The following is a 23,728-nucleotide window of genomic DNA, read 5'->3' as shown; positions in this document are numbered from 1 at the left end:
ACTGCATCTTCCCTTCCATCATTATGGAATCCCCAAACTGTTTGCTTTGATTTTTCAATCTGACCAGTACTTTTTGCAGTATAGTGAAGCCTTAATATTCACTGTACTGGCATTTGCTCACATGTTATGGGGAAACTGATATGCCCTTAAGGCTATCAGTACTGGGAAAGAGTGTTACCCTTAGTCTTGTGTCTATGTTGCTATTTGTGGTTACTTTTGCATCATATGTGTTTTCTTTTTTGTTCTCCCTTGTTCCCCTCCCTTTTTGCCTGGTCGCACTCTGAAACACTTGTGTACGAGCGTGATATAAATAAAATATTTAATTTCCCTCTCTTTCTCTGTCCCTCAATCTCCCTCTTCTTTCGGAGGACTCCTGTTTTGGCTCTTGCTCTCGCTGTTGTGGAGGGCTTCCCCTCTGCTTCCTTCTATGATCTCTGCCAGCCTCATCTCTGTGAGAGTGCCACACAACTGCTAGAATGTCAGCTCTCCTGCTATCTCTTTTTCACTAGCAGTCCTGACAATTGGGATCACCCTTGTTAAGCCAGTGCTACACTCCCCCCTCTCTTGCCAAGGGGGGGGTTTGCTATCTGGTTCCACACTGCAAGGAGCTCTCAGGCTGCTCCGGAATCCCACCAAGAGGAACCCCCCAAGTTATCTGGGGCACTACCTTCCAGCTTCTTCACCAGGACTTTACATCTCCATCACCACTTCCCAGGGTTTTTTACGCTGCAAGGCTTTTTCCCTAGTAGGGGATGGCTCCTCAGAGTCCCCCTCTGCTTGGGGTGTTTGCCACTCGGGCAACGTGGCCTCTGGGGGAGCTTGCCCTTATCTCTTTGAGAAAAAGGAAAAGAAGTAAAGAAAGCTCAGGACAAGCAGAAGAACGAAGAAGAGAGAGGTCTCAGGAAGTTTGTCTGAAGATCAAGGTGAGGAGGGACAGAGGGAGAGGTCACCGGTTTTTAAGAGTTATGGACAGACAACTGTTTGCGACCTTTGGCCATGCATTCAGGGGGTGGAAGTGACTAAGTGGATACTTTCCAGACTTACACACAGTAGGCTTTGCTATGAAACAGTTCAAAGGACATGCCAGGAGAGGATTGCGATGCATTCCGATGAGAGGAAGCAGACACGATAACAGCTCTGGGAAGAGCAATACTTCAGGAGATTTGCAGAGTGACGACTTGGTCGACTACGTACCCATTTGCCAAACACTGCTGTTTGGACTCATATGCTAGGGCTAGAGCTCTGGATCATGGATCTGTGATGCAGCAGACCTTTGGTTGAGACTTGTCTTCTTATTTGATTGTCCTGGTGCATTCCAGGCTTCTCTTCCAAATGGGTTAGGCATAGCTGGGATAATTTTTCGTAGACAAGGATTCTGCAGAAGGTAATGTTCCTTCTGATGACTGTGATGCCTCCTGTGTTGAATCCTTATTGCCTACCCTCCTACCCTTAGTCTGCTTGGGATCTAACCTGTACACCTGTGGCAGGAATTATCGGGCTAACTGTTGGGGTCCAGGTGGGCAGTCCACTTATGCCCTGGGCACCATCACTTCCAGTGGTGGTAAGTGCGTGGGTGGCCTCAACCGGAGTTGAGTGAGAATAATTTGAAATGTGTCAAGTCCCAGCCTAGTGCCTGCACATTTCATAGACAAGAAATTTGCAAAGGAAAACAATTGCATCCATCAGACATAATGTTCCCGTTAAGAAACGTGTTCGTCTTGGTACATACTTCAAATTAATTTAAGCATTGTAATAAAAGTATTTGTTGTTTCTACATTAAAGCTGGGCCCACAAGCTGCAAAATCATAGCCGAAAAAGACATGTCTTCCAAAGCACACATTTTACAGGCAGTACCGCTGGTAAAGGCAGACATTTCACAGGCCCTACCACATGGTACATGTATTTGCTCCGGGAATGCAAAAGGTAAAATTAACTAACCTGTAGATATTTCTGCCTATTTCAACACTAACAATGCAAAAGAGCAGGAGAGTTAACAGCAGGATTTCAACATCACCAATATGTACAAATAGAGATGGTGAAGAATTAGGTTGAGATTAACACATACAAAAATGAGAAAATCTAGCAACATACATGTATTTCATGTCAGAATACATTAATTTGAAATTGGCCAGGCATTTAACCTGATACCAACACACCCCGCTTAAAAACCAGTCTCATGTGTTTGTTGAATGGATCTCAAATTTAGGGTTGTCTGTAATTCCCAGTGCCCAACTGGTGGTGCGTTAACAGTTCTGGGCATGCTTAGATCAGGAAGTGCAAGAATTTTCACAACATAGTTTAGAACTATTTCCACACTAATAAAGACACTTTAATAGTTGAGAACCTTCCTGAAGGCTATGTAGGATAAATACACAGTTGGCATTGTATGGCCAACAAACCTCATAGTTCAGTGCAAGAGTAAATCACTTATTTAAGGTGTGCTTAGTTGTGGAAAAGAAATGTATTTAATCCATCAGAAGATATGAAAGAAAAAATTACTTTTGAATTCAGAATTGCATTTTTATTGAGGCGGGCACCCAGTTGTCACTAGCCAGACAAGGTCCAGTGAATTTATTTGGAGCCATGATAAACACTTAAAGCCCAATTATAGTTGATGAAGATACATGAAGTTACATGTCTTGAGAACTTTCATTCCTGAGTCGGGTTGATTTTTTAGATGTAAAAAGTCTTCCTAACTAAGCAGAGATTCATATCAGCAGAGAGAATATCCCAAAGTGAAGCCACAGAAGAGATGTTTACAGGAAAGTCTGTAGGGAAAACAAAACAGACAATAATTAATTAAAATATACTTCGATATCATGGTCTAACAACATATTCTTCAATCATAAACAGGAGAACACGGAACATTTTGTTATTGGGTTCTACATGTTACCAACTATTTGAACTCCTGCAGTTAATGCAGAATATCAGCAACTGGATACACTTGTGCAAGGTTTAAGGCAGGAGTACCTTGAATATAAGTAGCTTCATACACTCATGCAGTATATATGGTGCTTATCACACTCTAGGTTTCAAAATACAATAACAAACCCGTTAAAGGATCCAATATGTTCATGTGAAATAGCTCATGAATATTGATAACTGGAATTACTGCAACCAGAAATTAATACTTTGCTGTCTAGTTCAGTAGCATCCACCAATCTTGAGAATATATGTTTATGCACAATACAATGAAGAGGTTGCGTGGGGTCAAACATTCAACGAGTAATGCCAACAGGAGTAACCCACATGATTGTCTTACCGATTTCCTTCACAGACATACCTGGGAAGCTAAGGACACAACCCCACTTCTGGTGGGATATCCATCATCTCTCTTGTGTGTGGAATCTTTTGTTAATATGCAAATGCAACACCCCAAATGTAAGGATGTTAGTGTACCTACTATTGTTGCCACAGGGTACTGATTTCACTTTTTACTAATTGTCCTATTAGGCCATCTGCAGGGGGATGGATTTGGAATATCACGTGTAAAGTAATAACCAAAATAGTAGGCTAATGTATGTTGTTCATTAGGTTTATAAAAGGAGAGAGCCAGTAGGAGAATAGGGATTTGCATTTACTTAATTTATTGCATGTAATGTAATTTTGTGTTTTTTGTCTATAAATACTGTAGCCCGATGTGGGTGGGTCGAGAATTCTCAGCCTTTTGATCACTTGAGACTGACTGTCCTCCTGGTCGATGATTGCATGCATTAAGGAGCTGTTTTTCTGTAATTTGTGCACCTCGTTATTGTTTCCTGGACTGATTGGAGTCAAACAGCTGGTGACCTGCCGATGTGATCTCCAGTGCCCACTGAGGATGTCTGGGGGCCCCCACTATATGTCCTGGGCCTCAACATCCTGCCTTTAGAGAGCAGTTTGTGTGCACAAAAATGGAGTAGGTGAGTGGACACCATGTTCTCTAAATGGCTGTCTGATCTCTGGATTGGAGGTGCTGCGCCAGGCCATGCATGCAGTTAAGGAGGCACGGCATCGACAGGACTCAGAGGACACATAGCAAGTGAGTGCACATTTTGTGTGAAACACAGCGTTCTTGACTTTCTTTTATTATTGCTTGTGAATTGCTATTATTTACGAGTTGATGGAATAGTGGGGGAAAGTTCCTCTAAACGAGGAAAGACAACAGTGTGCAATATTGTATGACTATTAAGGAAGTATTGAAGGTCACTCTCCCCTTATGTTGGGAAAGATGATGTTATAAAGTGATGAATTAATGTGGGAAAGCTCTTTTTAGAATGGGGAAAACAGCACTGTGTATGTAAAGTAATGGTCCTATGAGGAAAGGACAGGTTATCCCTCAGTTCTAGAAGTAAAGAAAACTTGAGGATGGTTGAGTACCCTCACCTCAAGTTAAGGAGGCAGAGGGAGGATCTACATCATTGTGTAAAGAAATGTGTTTTATTGCAGGTATTGTTAGTATTTGTGTAAACAGAGGTATTCAGTGTGAGGCATTTTTAGCACAGTGCGCATACAGAGGTGCTTGTGCGTAGGGAGGTTTTGGCAACTGCACAAGTGAAGATGTTATAGGATTTTGATGTTTTGTGATGGTTGTGTGAATACTTTTTTATTGGTGTGATGTGAGCTTTGGAAATAAGATGCTGCTGGTCCAGTATCATCATCACTCATCATCATATAAGCTTTATTTCGGTACAATATACCATAAAAGCAAGTACACATACAATCAGATTAAAATCTTACAGCAAATTATCACACTATTTAACAAGATTAAAACACATACAAAAATTTAAACATACTACACCAACAATTCATTTCCTTAAATACCAAGCCCTCCTCAGGAATATTAAAAACACCAGGTGGCGAAAAAAGCGAGTCCGCACGAAGTAAAAAAAATTAGGGCCGTGCGACAATGGGTGATTTGTGCTAGTTTTAACAGCGGAATAATTGTCTGTTTCCTAATCTCAGTATAACAGGGGCAAAATATAACAAAATGTAAAAGATCCTCTACTAGAGTTTGGCAGCATGGACAGGTTGAATTCTTAGCATACCCCTGCCAATTCCTTGTGGTATCTTGCAAAAGCAGTAAGTTAAAATGGGCTCTTGTCACAATCCATCGATCAGCTGGATTATTATTAAATGTCAAATAAAGCTGTAAGACCTCACTTTTTGATATAGTGGCTTGTTTTCTATTAGAGTCCAGCAGCCACCTATTTGATTCCTGCTTAGTCTTAATGGCATTTAGTGTACACTTTTTATACAACTTCTTCTCCTCCATAGACAACAAGTTCGTAGGGCACTGGTGGTCAGCAAAACTAAATTGATTCAAACAATCATATATAAATTTCATCCACGGTATCCTCCTCCAAAGGGTAAGGAGTGTCAAATTATTAATCAGTCCTTAGGGATTTCAACTCCACTTACAATATCTCGAATGGCATGAACCAAGGACCATGTTTTAACTTCAGTAAACAAGAATGGAACAACCTTCATGACCTTAAGCAAGACCCCACTATCGTAATTTAAAAGGCAGACAAAGGGGGGGATGAGTGGTTGTAATGGATGCAGACCACTTCGATGAAGTCAAGCACCAACTCAACAATCCTGCATTCTATTGCAAATTACAATGTGATCCAACAGACAGTATAAGAAAGGAAATTTTGTCAGTGGCCTTACGCGCACCAGATGCAGAAGCTATCAATGAGAAGGAGTTTTCATTTCTTACAACTAAAGGCACAAGAACTCCCCTTATATACATACTCCCCAAGATTCACAAAGACCCATTGAAACCTCCTGGTCGTCCTATTATGTCCCTATGTAGTTCTGTGTTGGAACCTACCAGGCAATTTTTTGATTTTTTTCCTTCAACCTCTGGCAGCATCCACTGAGACATATCTCTCTGACACTACGGATGCAATTACCCATTTAGAAGGTATACCTTTTGATTCCACCACTGATATTCTATTGACGTTGGATGTGGAATCTTTGTATTCCAATATACCCCAATCTGAATCTTTATTAGTCATGAAAAACTTCTTTGACTCCAGGCCTGGCGTATATCAAGTTCCTAGTGAAGTATTAATAGATCTTTTGGAAATAGCACTAACTAGGAACTATTTTAGATTCAAGTCCACTTATTATTTACAAGTTAAGGGAACAGCGATGGGGGCTGCATTTTTTCCAAACTACGCCACCCTTTATATGTGGGATTTTGAAAAGAGATCTATTTTGTCCAATACTAATCCCTTTAGATCCACCATTAGAGTGTACAAGAGATATATTTATGATATTATCATCATATGGGATACATCCAAGGGCGATCATCTGATGTTTCTCACATGGGTCAACAATGTGAACATTAATCTTAAATTCACTATGACGGCTAGTAATTCTTCCTTACTTTTTTTAGTCCTTCTCATTAAAGACGGTGGTGGACACAACATAGTGGATTTATATCGAAAAACAACTGATCAGAACACTATCTTAAGATATGATAGTTTTCATTCGCAATCGTTGCCTGAAAGTATTCCCTATGGGCAGTTTCTTAGAGCCAGGCGCAATTGTTCGAGGGTTGATGATTGCACTACCCAGGCAGATATAATTCAAGATAGACTTCAGAGATGTGGATATCCATCTCATCTGCTCAGACAATCCCGCAAAAGAGCCACATTTCAGCACTGAGACATTCTCCTGACTAAACCTAATCGGGAAAATATTACTAAGAAACTAATATTCTGTGATATGACCTTCAATACACATCATCAAAAAATTAAGAAGATAATTACAAACCATTGGCACCATCTGCAAATGAACATCCCCGACTTGCCATGCCCACTATATGCTTTTCAGAAAGGCAAGAATTAAACAAATTGGCTCACTAAAGCAGATAGAGCGGCACTTGTGACTAAACAAAATACACTTTCAAGTCTTTGGGGTACTAAAGCCATTACGGGACATTTCCCATGTGGCTTTTGCAATCAATGTGCATATACAACCGCCTGCACTTCTGTAACTATCAATTCTAAAGTGTGGCATCTTAAACAAGATACCACATGTAACACAAACAATGTCATTTACGTGACAGTTTGTCCCTGCGACAAAACGTACATCGGCAAGACATCGAGGTCCATTAAGTTGAGGATCAGAGAGCATAAATCCAAAATACGCACAAAAACCATTACAGCTCCCTTGACAGCCCACTTTTTGGAACAGAACCATACTTGTAATGATTTGAAATGGTGGATATTGGAGAAGGTCTTGGGTGTTGATTCTAATAACATAGCAGCTAGATTGGTTCAGCGGGAACAATGGTGGATGTACAATACCAATATTTATGAATCTGGCCTTAATCGCTAAGAAGAGTGGCTCCACTGTGTTTCATGATTTCTTGATATTTTTTGTGATTTTCTGATAATTTACTTAGGCCTTTTTGATAATTTATCTGTGGCCATCTATTTAATTATTTTTTACAGTATATTCCTCTTTTTTTGATAATTATTCATCGTTATATCTGTAGTTGATATGACTTATATTTTTCAGATCTTTATTTTCTTGGTCCCAGCTTTTTTCCTTATTTGGGGCACTTAGTAGTTCAACATCTTGGCTTTCCAAAATGTCCGTACACATTCTGATATCCATCTAGTGCCTCACTAAGTTGCTAGTCCCTTCTTTATTTTTATGGCACTTAGCGAGTGGGGTACGTGTATTCCTGGGGTGCGCGGGAAGTTTCACACGCGATAGGCCCTGTGCCAGTGGGGTACGTGTATTTCTGGGGTGCACGTGAAGTTTCACACATGAAATGTCCTGTGCGAGTGGGGTACGTGTATTCCTGCGGTGCGAGGGAGGTTTCACACGCGATTGGAGAGGGGAACGTGTATAACAGGGGTTCGCGGGAAGTTTCACACACGAAATGCCCTGTGCAAGTGGGGTACGTGTGTTCCTGGGGTGCGCGAGAAGTTTCACACGCGATAGGCCCTGTGCCTGTGGGGTACGTGTATTCCTGGGTGCGCGGGAAGTTTCACACAGGATTGGAGAGGGGAACGTATATAACAGGGGTTCGTGGGAAGTTTCACACATGAAATGCCCTGTGCGAGTGGGGTACGTGTATTTCTGGGGTGCGCGGGAAGTTTCACATGCGAAATGCCCTGTGCGAGTGGGGTACGTGTATTAGTGGGGTGCGCTGGAAGTTACACACGCGATTGGAGAGGGGAACGTGTATAACAGGGGTTCACAGGAAGTTTCACACGCGAAATGCCCTGTGCGAGTGGGGTACGTGTATTCCTGGGGTGCGCGGGAAGTTTCACACGCGATTTTGCTGTTGGAGTGGGGTACGTGATTTTCGGGGGTTCGCGGGGAGTCCTACACGTGAATTGGCAGTGAGGGTCCTCCCAGGTGTTCCCTCTACACCTTCCATGGCTCCTGCAGGCAGCCCACACCACAGGGGACTACCCTGCACCCCTGGTCATGTCCCGCAGGCAGCCCATCCACCATGGGCATGCCCCCCAGCCAAGCCACATGTCACCTTGCACTAGTGATCACCAACTCATGTTCCCCAGCACCCCCACCCCCCAGCAGTCAGGGGCACCTGCCAGCAGGCCCCCACTCATGTCCCACACATGTCCCCCAGCACCCCCACCCCCCAGCAGTAAGGGGCACCTGCCAGCAGTCCCCCACTCATGTCCCCCAGCACCCCCACCCCCCAGCAGTCAGGGGCACCTGCCAGCAGGCCCTCACTCATGTCCCCCAGCACCCACACCCCCCAGCAGTCAGGGGCACCTGCCAGCTGGCCTGAACAAATGGTCCCCAGCACCGCCATCCCCCAGTAGTCAGGGGCACCTGCCAGCAGGCCCCCACTCGTGTCCCCCAGCACCCCCACCCCCCAGCAGTCAGGGGCACCTGCCAGCAGGCCCCCACACATGTTCCCTAGCACCCCCACCCCCCAGCAGTGAGGGGCACCTGCCAGCAGGCCCCCACCCATGTCCCACACATTCCCCCAGCACCCTCAACCCCCAGCAGTCAGGGGCACCTGCCAGCAGGCCCCCACTCATGTCCCACACATGTCCCCCAGCACCCCCAGCAGTCAGGGGCACCTACCAGCAGGCCCCCACTCATGTCCCCAGCACCCCCACCCCCCAGCAGTCAGGGGCACCTGCCAGCAGGCCCCCACACATGTTCCCCAGCACCCCCACCCCAGCAGTCAGGGGCACCTACCAGCAGGCCCCCACTCATGTCCCACACATGTCCCCCAGCACCCCCACGCCCCAGCAGTCAGGGGCACCTGCCAGCAGGCCCCCACTCATGTCCCGCAGCACCCCCACCGCCCAGTAGTCAGGGGCACCTGCCAGCAGGCCCCCACTCATGTCCCCCAGCACCCTCAACCCCCACCAGTCAGGGGCACCTGCCAGCAGGCCCCCACTCATGTCCCACACATGTCCCCCAGCACCCTCAGCAGTCAGGGGCACCTACCAGCAGGCCCGCACTCATGTCCCCAGAACCCCCACCCCCCAGCAGTCAGGGGCACCTGCCAGCAGGCCCCCACACATGTTCCCCAGCACCCCCACCCCAGCAGTCAGGGGCACCTGCCAGCAGGTGCCCACTCATGTCCCACACATGTCCCCCAACACCCCCACCCACCAGCAGTCAGGGGCACCTGCCAGCAGGCCCCCACTCATGTCCCACACATGTCCCCCAGCACCCCAACCCCCAGCAGTCAGGGGCACCTGCCAGCAGGCCCCCACTCATGTCCCGCAGCACCCCCACCGCCCAGTAGTCAGGGGCACCTGCCAGCAGGCCCCCACTCATGTCCCCCAGCACCCACATCATGACGATCCTCAATCATGGGCCTCATGGCCACCCACACCACACGCCACGCCACCCCAGCCCAAAGACCCAAACAAGTATTGCATCCACCCACAGAGAAATGGCCATTACATGATACAACCCGAATGGCAAGTATGTACATGAACACATGTCCGTCACACACACACAATGGGTGCAAGTGAATGTGAAAACCCATATCATGACATGCATGAAACCAATGAGAGAATACCACACAGCGAAGTATGAAACAAAAATGTATTGAACACAACATGAATGTAATGAAAAAAAAAACAATAATGGGAATAAGAAATAAAATGCAGCATGTCCGGAAAAAAATAAATAAATCAGAATCCAAAGAACTCCAAATGAAAATGTGTCCAAAGTCTCAGTCCAACAAAGCAAATCCAAGGGAAAAAAAAACATATGAAATCCATTGCGCCATGGTGAAATTAAAATAAAAACGAGAAACATCCACTATTCAACTATATACAAATCACCAATCCAGGGTCCATGAGCCCAACAAATGAAATGAAACCTACAAAAAAGACCTACCTAATAATGACCTATATACAAAAATGTGGTGCATTGTCCAAGCGGCCCAAAATAAAAAAAAAACAGAAAGGAAACCTAACACTATCCAACTATTTACAATGGCAGCGGGCTAGTCCGACGGCTTACTTATTGATGTCCCGGGCCAGGGCATCATCGAACTCCCGCTCAATGTCCTGGAGGTGGTCCTCTTCCATGGCCCCGAGGGTCCGCAGGGACAACATGTTCACCTCCAACTCCCTGCGAATTGCCTCAAGGCACTTGGCCCGCCTCAGAGCCCTCCGCATGGAGTTCTCCGCCCTGACCATTGTGAGCCGTGCCTCTTCCGCCTGCTGCCGCTCCGCATCTATGGCCTGGCCCAACCGGTGCCACACGGAAGACACTTGAAATCCGGGGTCCTCGTGCCCTATGGCCGATGCCTGCCCCTCCGATGTTGAAGGCCCCGAGCCATCATTGCTCCCACCATGTTGCTGCTGCTGTGCCCGTGCCTGCGCCCTGGCTCTTGCTGCCTGCACGTCCTCCTCCGGGTGGGTTGCAGTTGTCGTGGTGGCCACCCCTGCTGGACGTCCGACTCCCGACTGTGGCAGGGATGTGTCCTCCACCAGCCTGGCCGCTGGGTCAGGGGCAGCTCCACAGGGTACCCAAGTGACACATGGGTGGGAAGATGGCATGGAGGACGACTGGCGCGTAGGGGGTTCAGGTGAGGAGGGGGTCGCAAGAAGGTCCAGCACACGAGGAATCCAGCACCGGTGACCCGTCCCAGTAGGTCAACGTGGTCAAAGAGGCATGCGAGACGATGTGCAGTCTCTCCACGAAAAAGACTGCAGGTCACCTTGCATGCCCCGTTGACGCCAACACTATCCCACTCAGGACAGGCTCAACACGGTCCCGGATAGCCACGTCCACAGGGAGAGGAAGGCCAGTTGTCATGCGCTCATCCCCTCCCTGAAAACGGGTCTGGACGTAGGCATCCCTGCTGGTGCCAGATGATGCAGTGACAGGATCAGGGACAGGATTACACACAGGCACCTCCACGGCGGCCTGTGCTGCCTCCTGTCCCTGCCCCTGCACTGCACCACTAGCACCAGTGGAATCCCCACCTCCAGACCCCGTGTGTGTCCCTTCCGCGGCCTCCTCCTCCACCAAACCTCCCACCAACCTGGATGTTTCCGTGCCATCTTCCTCCGTTGGACCCTGTGGGGTCTCAGCTGCCCCTTCTGCTGCCGAGGAGTCCACCTCTGACCTCTGCCTCTTGGACCTACCCTCGGCAGCTGCGGCCTGGGACGCGGCACCAGACTCCTCACTCCCCGACGAGATGACAATCTGGGAGGGGTGCCGGCCTTGCGTATCTGGCTGGTGGTGCGATCCCTGCCGCTGTGCTCCAGAGCACCCTCTCCGCCCTCTTCATCAGTTGACGCTGCAGACAGGGAGAGATAAAACACAGACATCAGGGCACTGTACAATGGACTGATTCACACATGACAGTTGCACATGAGTGGCAGTGTCAAACTTCAGACATGGCATCACACTCCACGACACACATGTCATTTCAACTCACACACATGAGCATTTCCACAGCAATATTGCACCAGGCAGCAACATCCATACACATACAACAGCATGAACAGCCGAAGTTGAGCCTGACATCACATGAAACACAGGGATTGCATTAGACATGCACACACGCCACCACACTAACATGCATGTCTACATCTCCTCCAACTGTCGCAGTGATGCGATCGCCATACATGTCACATCTGGCATTCAGCCTTCTACATATCAGTGTCACGTGCATCCATGTTGCATCACAGTTGCACACTTGTCAAATACACACACATGCACATGTACACGGTGCAGATACATGCAGCAGGAACCACCATCCATGTGTGACACCACAACCATGCCAACGTACATACACCGAAATTCAAACATGTCTGCTACCACACCTCCATTTGCACAGCATGCTTACCAACACATACACCATCGATGTGTCTCACACCTAAGAGGAGTCACATGTGCAACCTGCACACTACTGGCACACCACCACACGCACAGTGTCCAATCAGTATGCATGTACACTTACCGCTCGACTCCAGACGGGTCTGCCGCTAAAGGACCTGGATGTGGAGCGCTGGGCATATGTGTTCCAGGACCCTCATCTGGTGGTCGGACAGGTGGCCCCGGCGCCCCTTGGCATCCGCTGCCTTGAAGAGGCACCAGGCCTTGTTGAGGGTCCTGGACCTGAAGTCCTCCCAGCGCTTCTTGACATGGTGTAAGTCACGGACTGCCACCCCCTCTGCGTTGATGGAAGTCACGATGTCCATCCAGATCCTGCTCCATCCTTCATTGTCGGCGCGCAAACTTCCAAAGAGGGCATCATACTGCCCCAGGACTTGCTCCACCAGGACACCAACTTCCCTGGCACTGAAGCTAGTGCCCCTCTGCCTCTCTGGCTGGGGGTTGCCAGTTGTGCCCAACATGGCAACCCCAGAGGCAGGAGTGGGTGGGCAACTGGGTCCTGGGGCTGGGCTTTGGAGCGATGCTATCCCAGTCGGGAGTCTTCTGTTCCAGCAGAGGTGGTCACAGCAAGTGCACCCCTGGCTGACGTGGAGGCAGCAAATAGCAGGGCACGTGGGCAGCAGGCAGTCAGGCAGCAGCAGATTTATTTATTTATTTATTTATTCATTCAGATTTTTAAAGCGCGCGATCAGCCCGAGAGCATCGTGGCGCTGTTACATTCCAGAAGACACTTGTCTGGTTGCAGAGAGTAAAGGTAGATTAGGGTACAGGCATTATGAATTACAGACTATGCATGCGTTTTGGGTTACAGTCTGTGCATGCAAGGTGATATTTACAAGGCATTACGTTTACAGTAGCGTTATTTTGTTACATTGTGTTTGTTACATTTTCGTCAGCAAAAGTGTTTGCGGTACAGCTTGGGTGGGGGTGGAGCGCGCTGGTTATGTAAAGAGTTTGGTTTTGAGGGCCTTTCGAAAGGATAGTAGGGATGGCTCGGCTCTGAGGGAGATGGGAAGGTCATTCCAGAGCTTGGGAGCTATGTGTGGGAAGCCAATGCCTCCAGCTTTAGCTCTTCCTATAGAGGGAACTTGGAGTTGGTTGTCATATTGGCTTCTTGTTGGGCGGAGCGTGGATTTCCTGTTTATGGTTTCTGATAAGTATGATGGTGCAGTATGATTGATACATTTGTGAGTGAGGGTGAGTATTTTGAAATTGATCCTTTCCTTGACTGGAAGCCAGTGCGCGTCTCTCCGGGCCTGAGATACATGGTCGGATTTGGGGATGTGCAGGGCAGCGCGGAGCGCATTGTTTTGCACTATTTGGAGCTTTTTTAGATTTTTTGCCGATGTACCGGTTAGGAGGGCGTTACAGTAGTCTAGTTTGGCTCCTATGGTAGCTCTGGCGATGGAGAGGCAGTTAGGCGTGGTGAGGTAGGGCTTTATGGCAAGGATGAGTTTGGTGGTCATTGCGGATGAAGAGGAGATGGCATTGACTTGTCTTGTCATAGAGAGTGTGGTGTCCAGGTAGACTCCTAGTGTTTTGACAGCAGTGGAGACCGGTATGATGATGTTATCAACGGTCATGTGAGAGTATTCTTTGCTGAGTCTGGAGAGAGTTTCGCTGGGTGCTAGGATGATGATCTCAGTTTTGTCTGCGTTAAGGCAAAGACCATTGATTGCCATCCAAGTCTGAATTGTGGAGTAGATGTTGATGAGAGCTTCTAAGTCTTTGACGTAGTCTCCAGAGAGTGGGAGTAGGACTTGAGTGTCATCGGCGTAGTTGGTGTAGGCTATGCCGAGAGCGTCCAGTAAGTCAAAGAGGGGTTTAGTGAAGAGGTTGTAGAGGGTTGGTGCGGTGCAGGAGCCTTGTGGGACTCCACAGCTTATGGTGGTGGGGGGAGCGTTGGCCTGGTCAGAATAGACTTTCATGGCCCTGCCTTCAAGAAATGAGGTGATCCAGAGGGTTGCTTTGTGGGAGAAGTGGGCTGCACTGGAGAGGTGAGATGTGAGGATGTTATGGTCGACTAGGTCGAATGCTGCGGACAGATCGAGTAGAAGGAGGAGAGCAGGTTTGCCTGTGTCCATTATTTTGGTGACTTGATTTTTCAGGTCTAGAAGGGCAGTTTCAGTTCCATGTCCTTTGCGGAATCCGGATTGCCTTCTGCCAAGGATGGCGTAGGTTTCCAGGTACTGCTGTATTTGGCTGTGGGCGGCTTTATCAAGGATTTTGAGGAGGAAGGGGACGGTGGTGATGGGGCGATAGTTGTTGGGGGAGGTTGGGTCTAGGGATGGTTTTTTTAAGAGGGGGCGGACCTAGGCCTCTTTTAGGCACTGGGGTACCGAGCCTGTGGAGAAGGAGGCGTTGATGAATGCTGTGATGATAGGTGTGAGGGCTGTCGAGCACTCTTTGATGATGGAGGGCGGGCAGATGTCACCTTTGCACGTTGAAGGTTTGATGTTATTGAGTAGGGTAGAGACTTCTGGCTCTGTGACTTCTCTGAAGGCAAAGAGGGGTATTTCCGGGCATATGTTGAGGGGGGGGCGAGGGGGGTGCGGGGCAAGCGTTGAGTGCTTTTCTTTGGGCTGCAATTTTGTCTTGGAGCATTTTGACTTTACTAAGGAGTGCTGTCTGGATGCTTGTGCACCAGGTTTCGTCCTTGGTGATTTCGTCGGGGCTGGATTGCGGGGAGGTGAGTTCTTTGAAGATAGAGAATATTTCTCTAGATTTGGAGCTAGCTTTGGATATTCTTTGATTGAAAGATTCGAATTTGGCTTTGAAAATGGCGCTTTTATAGGACTGTGCAATTTCTTTAAACTCGTCGCGGGAGGCTTGGTTGGGATTGGATTGCCAGTTGGTTAGGGCTTTCCGTTTTTTGAGTCGTATGACGGCTAGTTCTTCTGTGAACCAGGAGTTGGAGTGCATAGATTTTTTGGCTTTTTTTGCTTCCAGTGGGGCAATTGAATTAATGGCTTGGGCGAGGGCATTATTGTAGGTGTTGGCTAGCGAGGTGGGATCTTGATTGAACGGATGTTTAAGTTCAGGGATATCAAGGAACGGGGCCAGGTTAGTGGCGGTGAGTTTTTTTGAACTTCTGACTTTGGCGGGGGGGGGCGTGAGTGGTGGTTTTGCGAGTGGGTGTCGTAGGGATGGAGAACTGGATGAGATAGTGATCTGTCCAAGGAAGGGGTGCAATGGAAGTGATGGATGATAAGCAGTTGTGATCTGCTATCCAATCAATGGACCTTCCTTTGCAATGAGTCGGGCTGGTGATTTTGTGATCGAATCCCATGTGGGAAAGATCCAGATGGCAGGTGGGAGCGTGCTCGGGGCTCTGGGGGCAGTAATTCGTCCTTCTTGGCAGGAGCGTGGTCTTCCGTGTGTTGCTGCGTGGCCAGCTTGATACGGAGTGATTTGGCACGTGAAAATCTTGCACGTCAGTGTGTAATGCGAGGAAAGGCCCTTCGCGCGTCAGCACACGTACTTGGTTTCATTGGACCAAAGGCCCTTAGCGCGTATGCGCTTCTGTGACGTGACTCGCGCGGATGTTTCCCTCGTGACGTGGGCATAGTGGTTCAGCACGCGTGGAAAAACTGCACGTCCGTGTGTGGATGCGTGTAATCCGAGGAAAGGGCCTATGTGCGTAAGTGACGTGATGCGCGCGGGCGTTTCCATCAACACGGGTGCATGTTCATCGTACACGTCCAAAAACTGCACGTCCGAGTGTCAGCTCGTGCAATTGGAGGAAAGGGCCTTAGCGCGTACACGCGTAAGTGACACTGTACGTGTGGGCCGGTTTAAAAGGTACATGTAGGACCCCATTCTCTTGTACGTGCTTTTCGTGGAGAGCGAGTGGGTGAATTCTGTACTTCTTATCGGTTCACACGCGATTACTTCACAGCGTTTCAAGTTCGTACTCCCTGTTACCTCTGACAGCGTTCTTTATTTTTTTTGGGCCTGTTTCCTCAAACAGCGTTCACTTCTTCTTTTGTCCTGTTTCCTAAGACAGCGTACAGTTCTTCTTTTGGCGGGGGTGTTGCCTACGCACACACGCACGTTTTTTTCACATTATTTTTCCAGGCAGACGGTGAGTCGCGCACCCATTTACCAACTGTGCTTGCCCCGTGTGTCGTGTACCCCTTCAGAGGTCATTGTAGGCTGCGTGTAACACACGTACGCTTGTTTTTGTGTTTCTGGGTGCCACAGCGTAGTGCGGGTTCATTTTTCCACGCACGTGGTCGACGAGGGGTTGCGTGCTGTGCACGTTACTTTTTGTTTTTGGGGTGCCTGTGCGTTACGTGACCCGTCATCTTCCCCCAGGGGTCACAGACAGCCTTGCTAGAGCACTAGGGTATGAATTCCATCTAGTACCCTACCCCTTTCACCCCCAATTGCCCAGGACAATTGTTTACTGCAACTCCCATACGCACAACAACATCAGTGCCATGGTTGGGAGGCGACCTAGTGGTAAGGGAGACAAAGGTGGCCGACCTCCAAAAGGTGACCGTGGTGGGCGCGGTAGGGGACGTGGCCCGGATTTGTAGGGTGCCCCTAGACCCCCATGTGTGGAGGATCAATCAGGGACACCCATCATGCCCCCCCTGGTTGAGGAAAATGTGGCTGACACCATCCCAGCTCAGCCCTTGTTGGACCAGCCCATTGTGGCGCCTGAGCCAGCACAGGATGACTCCCAGGCTGACTTCCAGGTCAGCAAGTCTAAGCCACATGTGTCGGTGCAAGTTGGTGTCACCAGGCCACGTGGATCTGGGGCAGCGATGTCATCTGCTGCCCCAAGTAGGCAGGGTGGGGAGGCTGCAGGGGCAGCTGCAGCTCTATCCACCCCAGCTCTGAGTCTCCCAGCTGGGACAGTGTCGGTCCTGGTCCATCAAACTGACATTGCCCCTGCCAACATCACACTTCAGCCAATGCCTTCACCAAGACCTATGGTCATTGTGCCTTTGCACACTCCCAGTACCCAGTCCACCTCCGCTTCTGCCCCTACTGACCAGAGTGGCGCAAGCCACTGAGGCTCAGCTCCACCTTTGAAGAAGAGGAAGAAGGGTGCTCTGGCACTACAGGCTGAGACCCCAGACACGCTACCCAGTCCGGCACGTCAAGGAAGCCTAGCTTAATGACCCCGAACTTGATGCACTTGTGAGCTATGTGTCGGCACATAGCCGCAAAATGTTGGTGACTGCAGGGTTCAAGACCACACCTGGTCAACGTAGGGCACACTGGCAGACCATCGCAGACTGCATAAGTGCCCTTGGATTCGTGAGGTGCACAGCTGATGATTGCTACAAGTGGTGGAATGACCTGAAATGCAGAGCAAAGAACAAGCTGGCCTCAAATCATGCCGCTACTCTGGTGACTGGCGGTGGGTCTCCACAAGAGGACAACAAACTCACTGAACATGAGTCTGTTGCTGGGACCTTCGTCACAGAGGAACAGATCCAAGGTGTGGGAGAACTACCTGATTACGACGCATTGTCCGGTGAGTGACCATGCGTGTGTGTGTAATCCATGTGTATGTTGTTTGGGTGACGGGTTCTGATTGAGTGCCAGGTGAGGGTGTGTACTCCTGAGTGTTATGGGTCACCCATTTGCTTCCTCCCATACATTCACGTGCCTTGGATTTGGGTATGACTGTATCCCTTCTGCCCACAGTTGCCAATTACGCCCACATTAGTGCACTTTACCTTGAACTGTCATCTTGCAACTACATTGTTCAGATTTTGTAAGTGTTCGTTCAGGCTGATTGTTTCCACTCTCCCATTTTTACTACACATTATTCTGCCCTATTGCAACATATGTGATATGCTTCGGTCATTGTTTACAGCCCACACTGGGCCACTACTTTTACCTGGTTATGTTAATGATTACACCATTCCGGCAGATGGAGTATTGGGCTGCAGAAATGTTTTATTAGGGCCTGTTTGCATGTGGAAGATGACAGATGTTTCCTGTAATGTTAAAGTGACCAACCATTGATCAGCCCACAATGACTGTGTTATTAGACACTGGATGTGTTTCAGTGTGTGGCACATGCATATTTTGCAACACTATTCAGCATCAATCTTCGCATCATGTCGATGTGACATGGATGTGTGACAGTACTCATTCACTGAAATATTGCTGTAGTTTTGTAATTTACCGTGACTATGCTACATGACATCTGTGTGGTGGCATGTGTCATGTATGTGTATTGGACATGCCACTCACAGCCTGATGTGTGATGCCAGTGCTACCCATCATGCTGCAAATGTGTGTTAACTGTTAACTGTTTTGTAAAGACAACAAAATTGTTCTGAAATACACTGGGAAGAAACAAAAAAACACCTACCTGTGGATTTATATGGTGAACAGATGTCTGAAGAAACCCTGGTGGATCTTCAAAGAATAGGAGAAATCCCCCTGAGAACTTCTCAAAGGACCTGCAAAAGCTTGTCCTTCGTGAAACTCTGAGGGAAACCCTCGTGGGGGATAAAACCCTGGAAGAGCTGCTGGTGGGCGTTGTCTTCCTGTGGAGACCCGGTGAGAGCTGGTCTGGGTATTCTTTCTGGCTGTTTTAGACGAGAGGCCTTTGAAAAGCTAAATATAGTGGGTAAAAATGAACACAGTTATTCCTGAAAGTAAGGAAAGGAGGAGTTCCTCCAGAGGGTTCTGAGAGCTTTCCTTGTGCTAAACATGAAGAGAGCGGAGAGGTAAGGAATCTCCGTCGTGTTGCAAAAGTAAGAGGGCACTATGATGAGGGAAAGAAAAGACCTGTAAGATTTAGGGTGGATGTATCTAGTTCTATAAGAGTAGGATGAACTAGGAGAAAGCCTACCCTTTTACTTCCAAGTCCTTTTGAGCCAGCCTGAGTGGATGAGGAAAATCTGGAGGTTCCCAACAAGGTATTGCTATAAAGGAAGGGTGAGGAGTTAGAAACAGAAGTCCGATAGCCGGGAGTGATTGAAGAAGTAAGATGAAAAGTAGATTAGTACCCAGAGACTCCCTGGAGGGAGGTATGGAGGAGATTCCGGGTCTAAGCGTGCTTAGAAGTAGAATCGATCCCGGAAATGCCGGAAATGAAAATGAAAGGTTCCGTAAAGCCTTCTGAAATAAAAGGGAGGGATGGAGAACAAGAAGGTGAGTAAAGTAGACAAAAAATGGTTGAGAGGAAAGGTCTTCGTAATCCTAGTGAGGCGAACTTACGAAGCGTGTGCCGGCTCCTGAGAGAGTAGCAACGCATCTTCCTTCTGTTGTTGCTGGATTATAAGGGAGTGAACAGGAAGTGATGGTGGAAGGTTGCAAGGCTTCCTGGGAATTAACAACTAGCCTGCATTGTACGCTAGAGATGGTAACCGCTGTGGTGACCATCTTGGAATCAGTCTCAACTAGACTGTGGAGTAGACGATTTCCTGGTGCAGAAGTGGCGGCCATGTTGGAAATAGGTCGGAAGGCGAAATGCACATTAGAAACCATCACAGTATGCCCCTTTTTAGACCTGCTTCCTCCCGGTTTAGACGGGTGTTTGAGGTGAAATTTCTTAATAAGGCGGGGAGCATGAATCTCAGTCTCAGGTTCCCATGTGCGGTAGGCAGGAGAATACCCCTTCCAGTCCACAAGATACTGTAACCGACCCTGATGGTACCGAGAGTCACAAATTTCTTTGACTTTGTATTCTGGTCTGGTTTCACACATCTCTGGGGGAGGACGAACCGAGACCACAGGGTGAAAAATACTTCGATTGTCTGGTTTCAATTGTGATATGTGAAAAACAGGATGAATCCGGGACAAGGAAGTCGGGAGTCGGAGTTTAAAAGCTGCGGTACCAATCGTTGAAATAACCTGAAAAGGTCCAAAAAATCGAGGAGAAAGCTTAGATGTTACTAAATGGCGAGGGAGAAATCTAGAGGATAGCCAAACCCAGTCCCCTTTCTTGATCACTGGTGCTGGGGTTCTGTGGCGATCTGCAAAATGTTTCCTTTTCACTTGTGAATTTTGTAATGCGGTCAAGGCGGAGCTATGTCCGTGACGTATCTGGAGCATTAGAGAGTCCACATCTGGAAATCTGGTTTTGGATCGTTTCATTATCGGGAAAGAAGTGGGATTGAATCCATATGTACAATGAAAAGGAGTTGTGTTAATGGCAGAATGGTATGAGTTATTGTATGAGAATTCGGCCATGGGCAGGAGTTCCTTCCAGTTATCTTGGGCTGCAGAAACATAGCTCCGGAGATATCCTTCCAATGTTTGATTGAGTCTCTCAGTCTGGCCATTCGATTGAGGGTGATAGCCTGAACTGAGAGCCCGAGAAATACCGAGGTGTGAACAGACAAGCTTCCAATATCGTGAGGTATACTGTGAACCCCTGTCAGAGGTGATAGTCTCGGGTAAACCATGTAAGGTGAAGATGTTACTGATAAAGATGCGGGCCATTCGTGCTGCCGATGGTACTCCTATTAGAGGAGTGAAGTGAGCCATTTTGGTAAGGGTATCGATGGTTACCATTATAGTGGAACAACCACCTGAAGGTGGAAGATCAACAATAAAATCCGTTGATATTATCTGCAAAGGGCGAGAGGGTAATGGCATCTTTACCAATTCCCCAAGAGGTGCTTTTCGAGGAACCTTGGTTTGTAGGCAGACGGGGCAGGACCTAACGTATTCCTTGACATCCTTCCGGAACGTAGGCCACCAGAAAAAACGTGAGATCAATTCCAGAGTTGACAGGACTCCACGGTGTCCAGCTGTCTGTGAAGAGTGACACATGTCCAAGACTTCTTTCTGGAGTGGTTGAGTGGGAATAAATGCCTTATTTCCATGAAAATAACAATTGTCTTCCTTGATCAAAGCCGTTTTATCGGTAAGTGACAGTTGGTCCTTGTTAATGTGCCTAGATTGGACCTTAAGTCGTGACAAAAAATCTGATGTGGTTTGTAAACCTGAAGCCATCAGGGGAAAGATGGGTTCTGTCTTGAAAAGTTCGTTGGGAAGGTGTTCCTTCCGTGAAAGAGCATCCGCCTTCGAATGATCCCTTCCGGGAATAAATGAGAAAGTGATCCTGTATGGAGAGAAGAAATGAGCCCAGCGAGCCTGGCGGCTATTACAGGTTTGTGCGTACTGCAGAATCCGGAGGTTGTGATGATCTGTCCTGACTTCAACAGGATGTCTGGCTCCTAAGAGTAAATGACGCCACTCCTCAAAGGCTCGCTTGATGGCTAAGAGTTCTTTTTCTAGAACAGTATAGTTTAGTTCGGCAGGAGCAAGTGTCTTGGATAGATATGCTAGAGGGCGTTCTTGATTAGAATCGTCTAGTTGAAGTAGAACTGCTCCTAGAGCGTACTGTGAGGCATCGGTTTCAACAATAAACCTGCGGGATTGATCAGGTGTTAACAGGATAGGAGCTGAGGTAAACAATTCCTTAAGTTTATTGAATGCTTGGTCTGTGATCGGAGACCATAAAAACTTTTTTCCCTTTTTTAGTAGATTCGTCAAAGGTTGAGTAAGTCTTGAGAATTCGGGAATAAACCTTCGATAGAAATTAGCGAATCCAACAAAGCGTTGAATGTCCTTGCCGGAAGAGGGAGTGGGCCAGTTCTGGACAGCAGACACCTTTTCAGGGTCCATTGCTATTCCTTCGGCCGAAAGAACATATCCTAGGTAGGTAACCTGAGTTTGATGGAAGGAGCATTTCTCTATCTTACAATACAAATGGTTTTGTTGTAGCCGCCGTAACACCTCTTCAACATGTTTCTGATGTTCTTGGATATTGAAAGAGAATATCAAAATATCATCTAAATAGACGACCATATTATGAAGTAGCAGATCTGCAAAGATGTGATCCATAAACCTTTGGAAAATAGCCGGGGCGTTGGACAATCCAAAAGGCATCACTCTGTATTGAAAATGTCCAAACTGAGTTCTAAATGCTGTCTTCCATTCGTCACCCGGTTTTATTTGAATAAGATGATACGCTCCCTTGAGATCCAATTTGGTGTAAATGTTGGCCCCTTTGACTGCTTCAAGAATGTCGGGTATTAATGGCATAGGGTATTTGTCAGGAACTGTGATTTTATTCAGCCCACGGAAATCTATGCACGGGCGGAGTTCCGTAGAGTTTCTTTTGGAAACAAAAAACAAAGAGGCAGCCGCAGGTGAAGTGGATTCGGTGATCAGTCCATTCTTAAGATGGGTTCGAAGATACTCAGGTAGGACCTCCTTTTCGTTTTCAGATAAGATATACATTCGCCCAAATGGTAATGGCTGGTCAGGAACCAGCTCTATAGAGCAGTCATCCCTACCGTGAGGGGGAAGTTGAGTGTATTCTGAGACAGAAAAAACTTCCTGGAATTTATGTTAGCGTTCTGGAAGCCCAGATACATGGTTAAGGGAGGTTACCCACTGGTGATTCAAGGGAACTGGAGCAGAGTCAACCATCACCTTTTGCTGATTTTTGACACAATGGGTTATGCAGTATTCAGACCCCAGAAAGAAAGATCCAGCTGTCCAGTTAATGAACGGGTTGTGTTTCCTTAACCACCGTAATCCTAGAATTACTGGATGATGGGCTGCCCGAATGATATCCAACGTGAGAATCTCTTGATGACCAGCGATGTTCATCAAGATTGGATTAGTTTGATCCTTGATGGGTCCGGAAACCAAAGGGCTACCATCCACACTTTCCACTGGAATAGGTTCTACCTTAGTGGACCTGGGAATTCTGTGTGAGATGGCCCATTGATCATCAATGAAATTTCCGGCCGCTCCACTGTCCACTAGTGCCGGTATGTTCTGTAGCAGACGATCACCGAAGGAGAAAGAGACCAAGAGTACCACCATATGAGAATCGGTCTGACTAGTACAGAAGGGTGAGTAAGAGGTTTGTGAGGAACCCTGTTTAGGTGTTGGTTCCCGTACCGTGGTTCCCCTTACGGCCGGGAGCTGGTGTTTCCCGAACGCCGAGGTGGTGTTATTGGGCAATCTTGTACCATGTGGTTATTTGAACCACAGTACATACAAAGACCCAAGGTCCTCCTCCGGTTTCTCTCTTCGGGAGTCAAGGGGTCTCGAGCTGTTGAACCCAAGTGCATCGGTTCATCATTGGACTGAGGACGAGAAGAAGAAGGAGAGAACGTAGTTCATGTATTCCTTCCCTTTTTTCTCTCCACTACTCTTTCCTTCATACGGTAATCTATTTGCATTACCAATGCGATGAATTCAGTTAGTGTAGAGGGGCGAGGGACCCGAGACACCTCGTCTTTGAGGTCCTCAGATAAACCTCTTCTGAAGAGTGTGACCTGAGCGTCATCTGACCAAGTGGTTTCGCTTGCCATCTGTTTGAATTTGGTTATGTAAGCCAAAATATCTAAACTTCCTTGTT

At 47.8% G+C, this 23,728-nt stretch overlaps 1 protein-coding gene across 4 annotated transcripts in view; it reads right to left on the bottom strand.

The window, feature by feature from the left end:
* Positions 1-2,499: 2,499 nt before the first annotated feature.
* The window catches only part of LOC138481537 (uncharacterized), a 1,141,930-nt gene continuing 1,120,701 nt past the window's right edge, over positions 2,500-23,728 (bottom strand). For all 4 annotated transcript variants that reach the window (XR_011274268.1, XR_011274269.1, XM_069613714.1 and 1 more), the window contains one exon: positions 2,500-2,768. Coding sequence is in view for 1 of the 4 variants with exons in the window: in XM_069613715.1 (XP_069469816.1) it covers positions 2,757-2,768 (12 nt within the window). In the remaining 3 variants the exon portion in view is untranslated. The remainder of the gene's footprint in view (positions 2,769-23,728) is intronic.

Source organism: Ambystoma mexicanum, chromosome 5p, assembly GCF_040938575.1.
Source record: "Ambystoma mexicanum isolate Mex_15411 chromosome 5p, UKY_AmexF1_1, whole genome shotgun sequence".
NCBI classification, from domain to species: Eukaryota; Metazoa; Chordata; class Amphibia; order Caudata; family Ambystomatidae; genus Ambystoma; species Ambystoma mexicanum.
The sequence above is the reverse complement of the archived record's forward strand: the minus strand, read 5'-3'. Positions and strand labels throughout refer to the sequence as shown.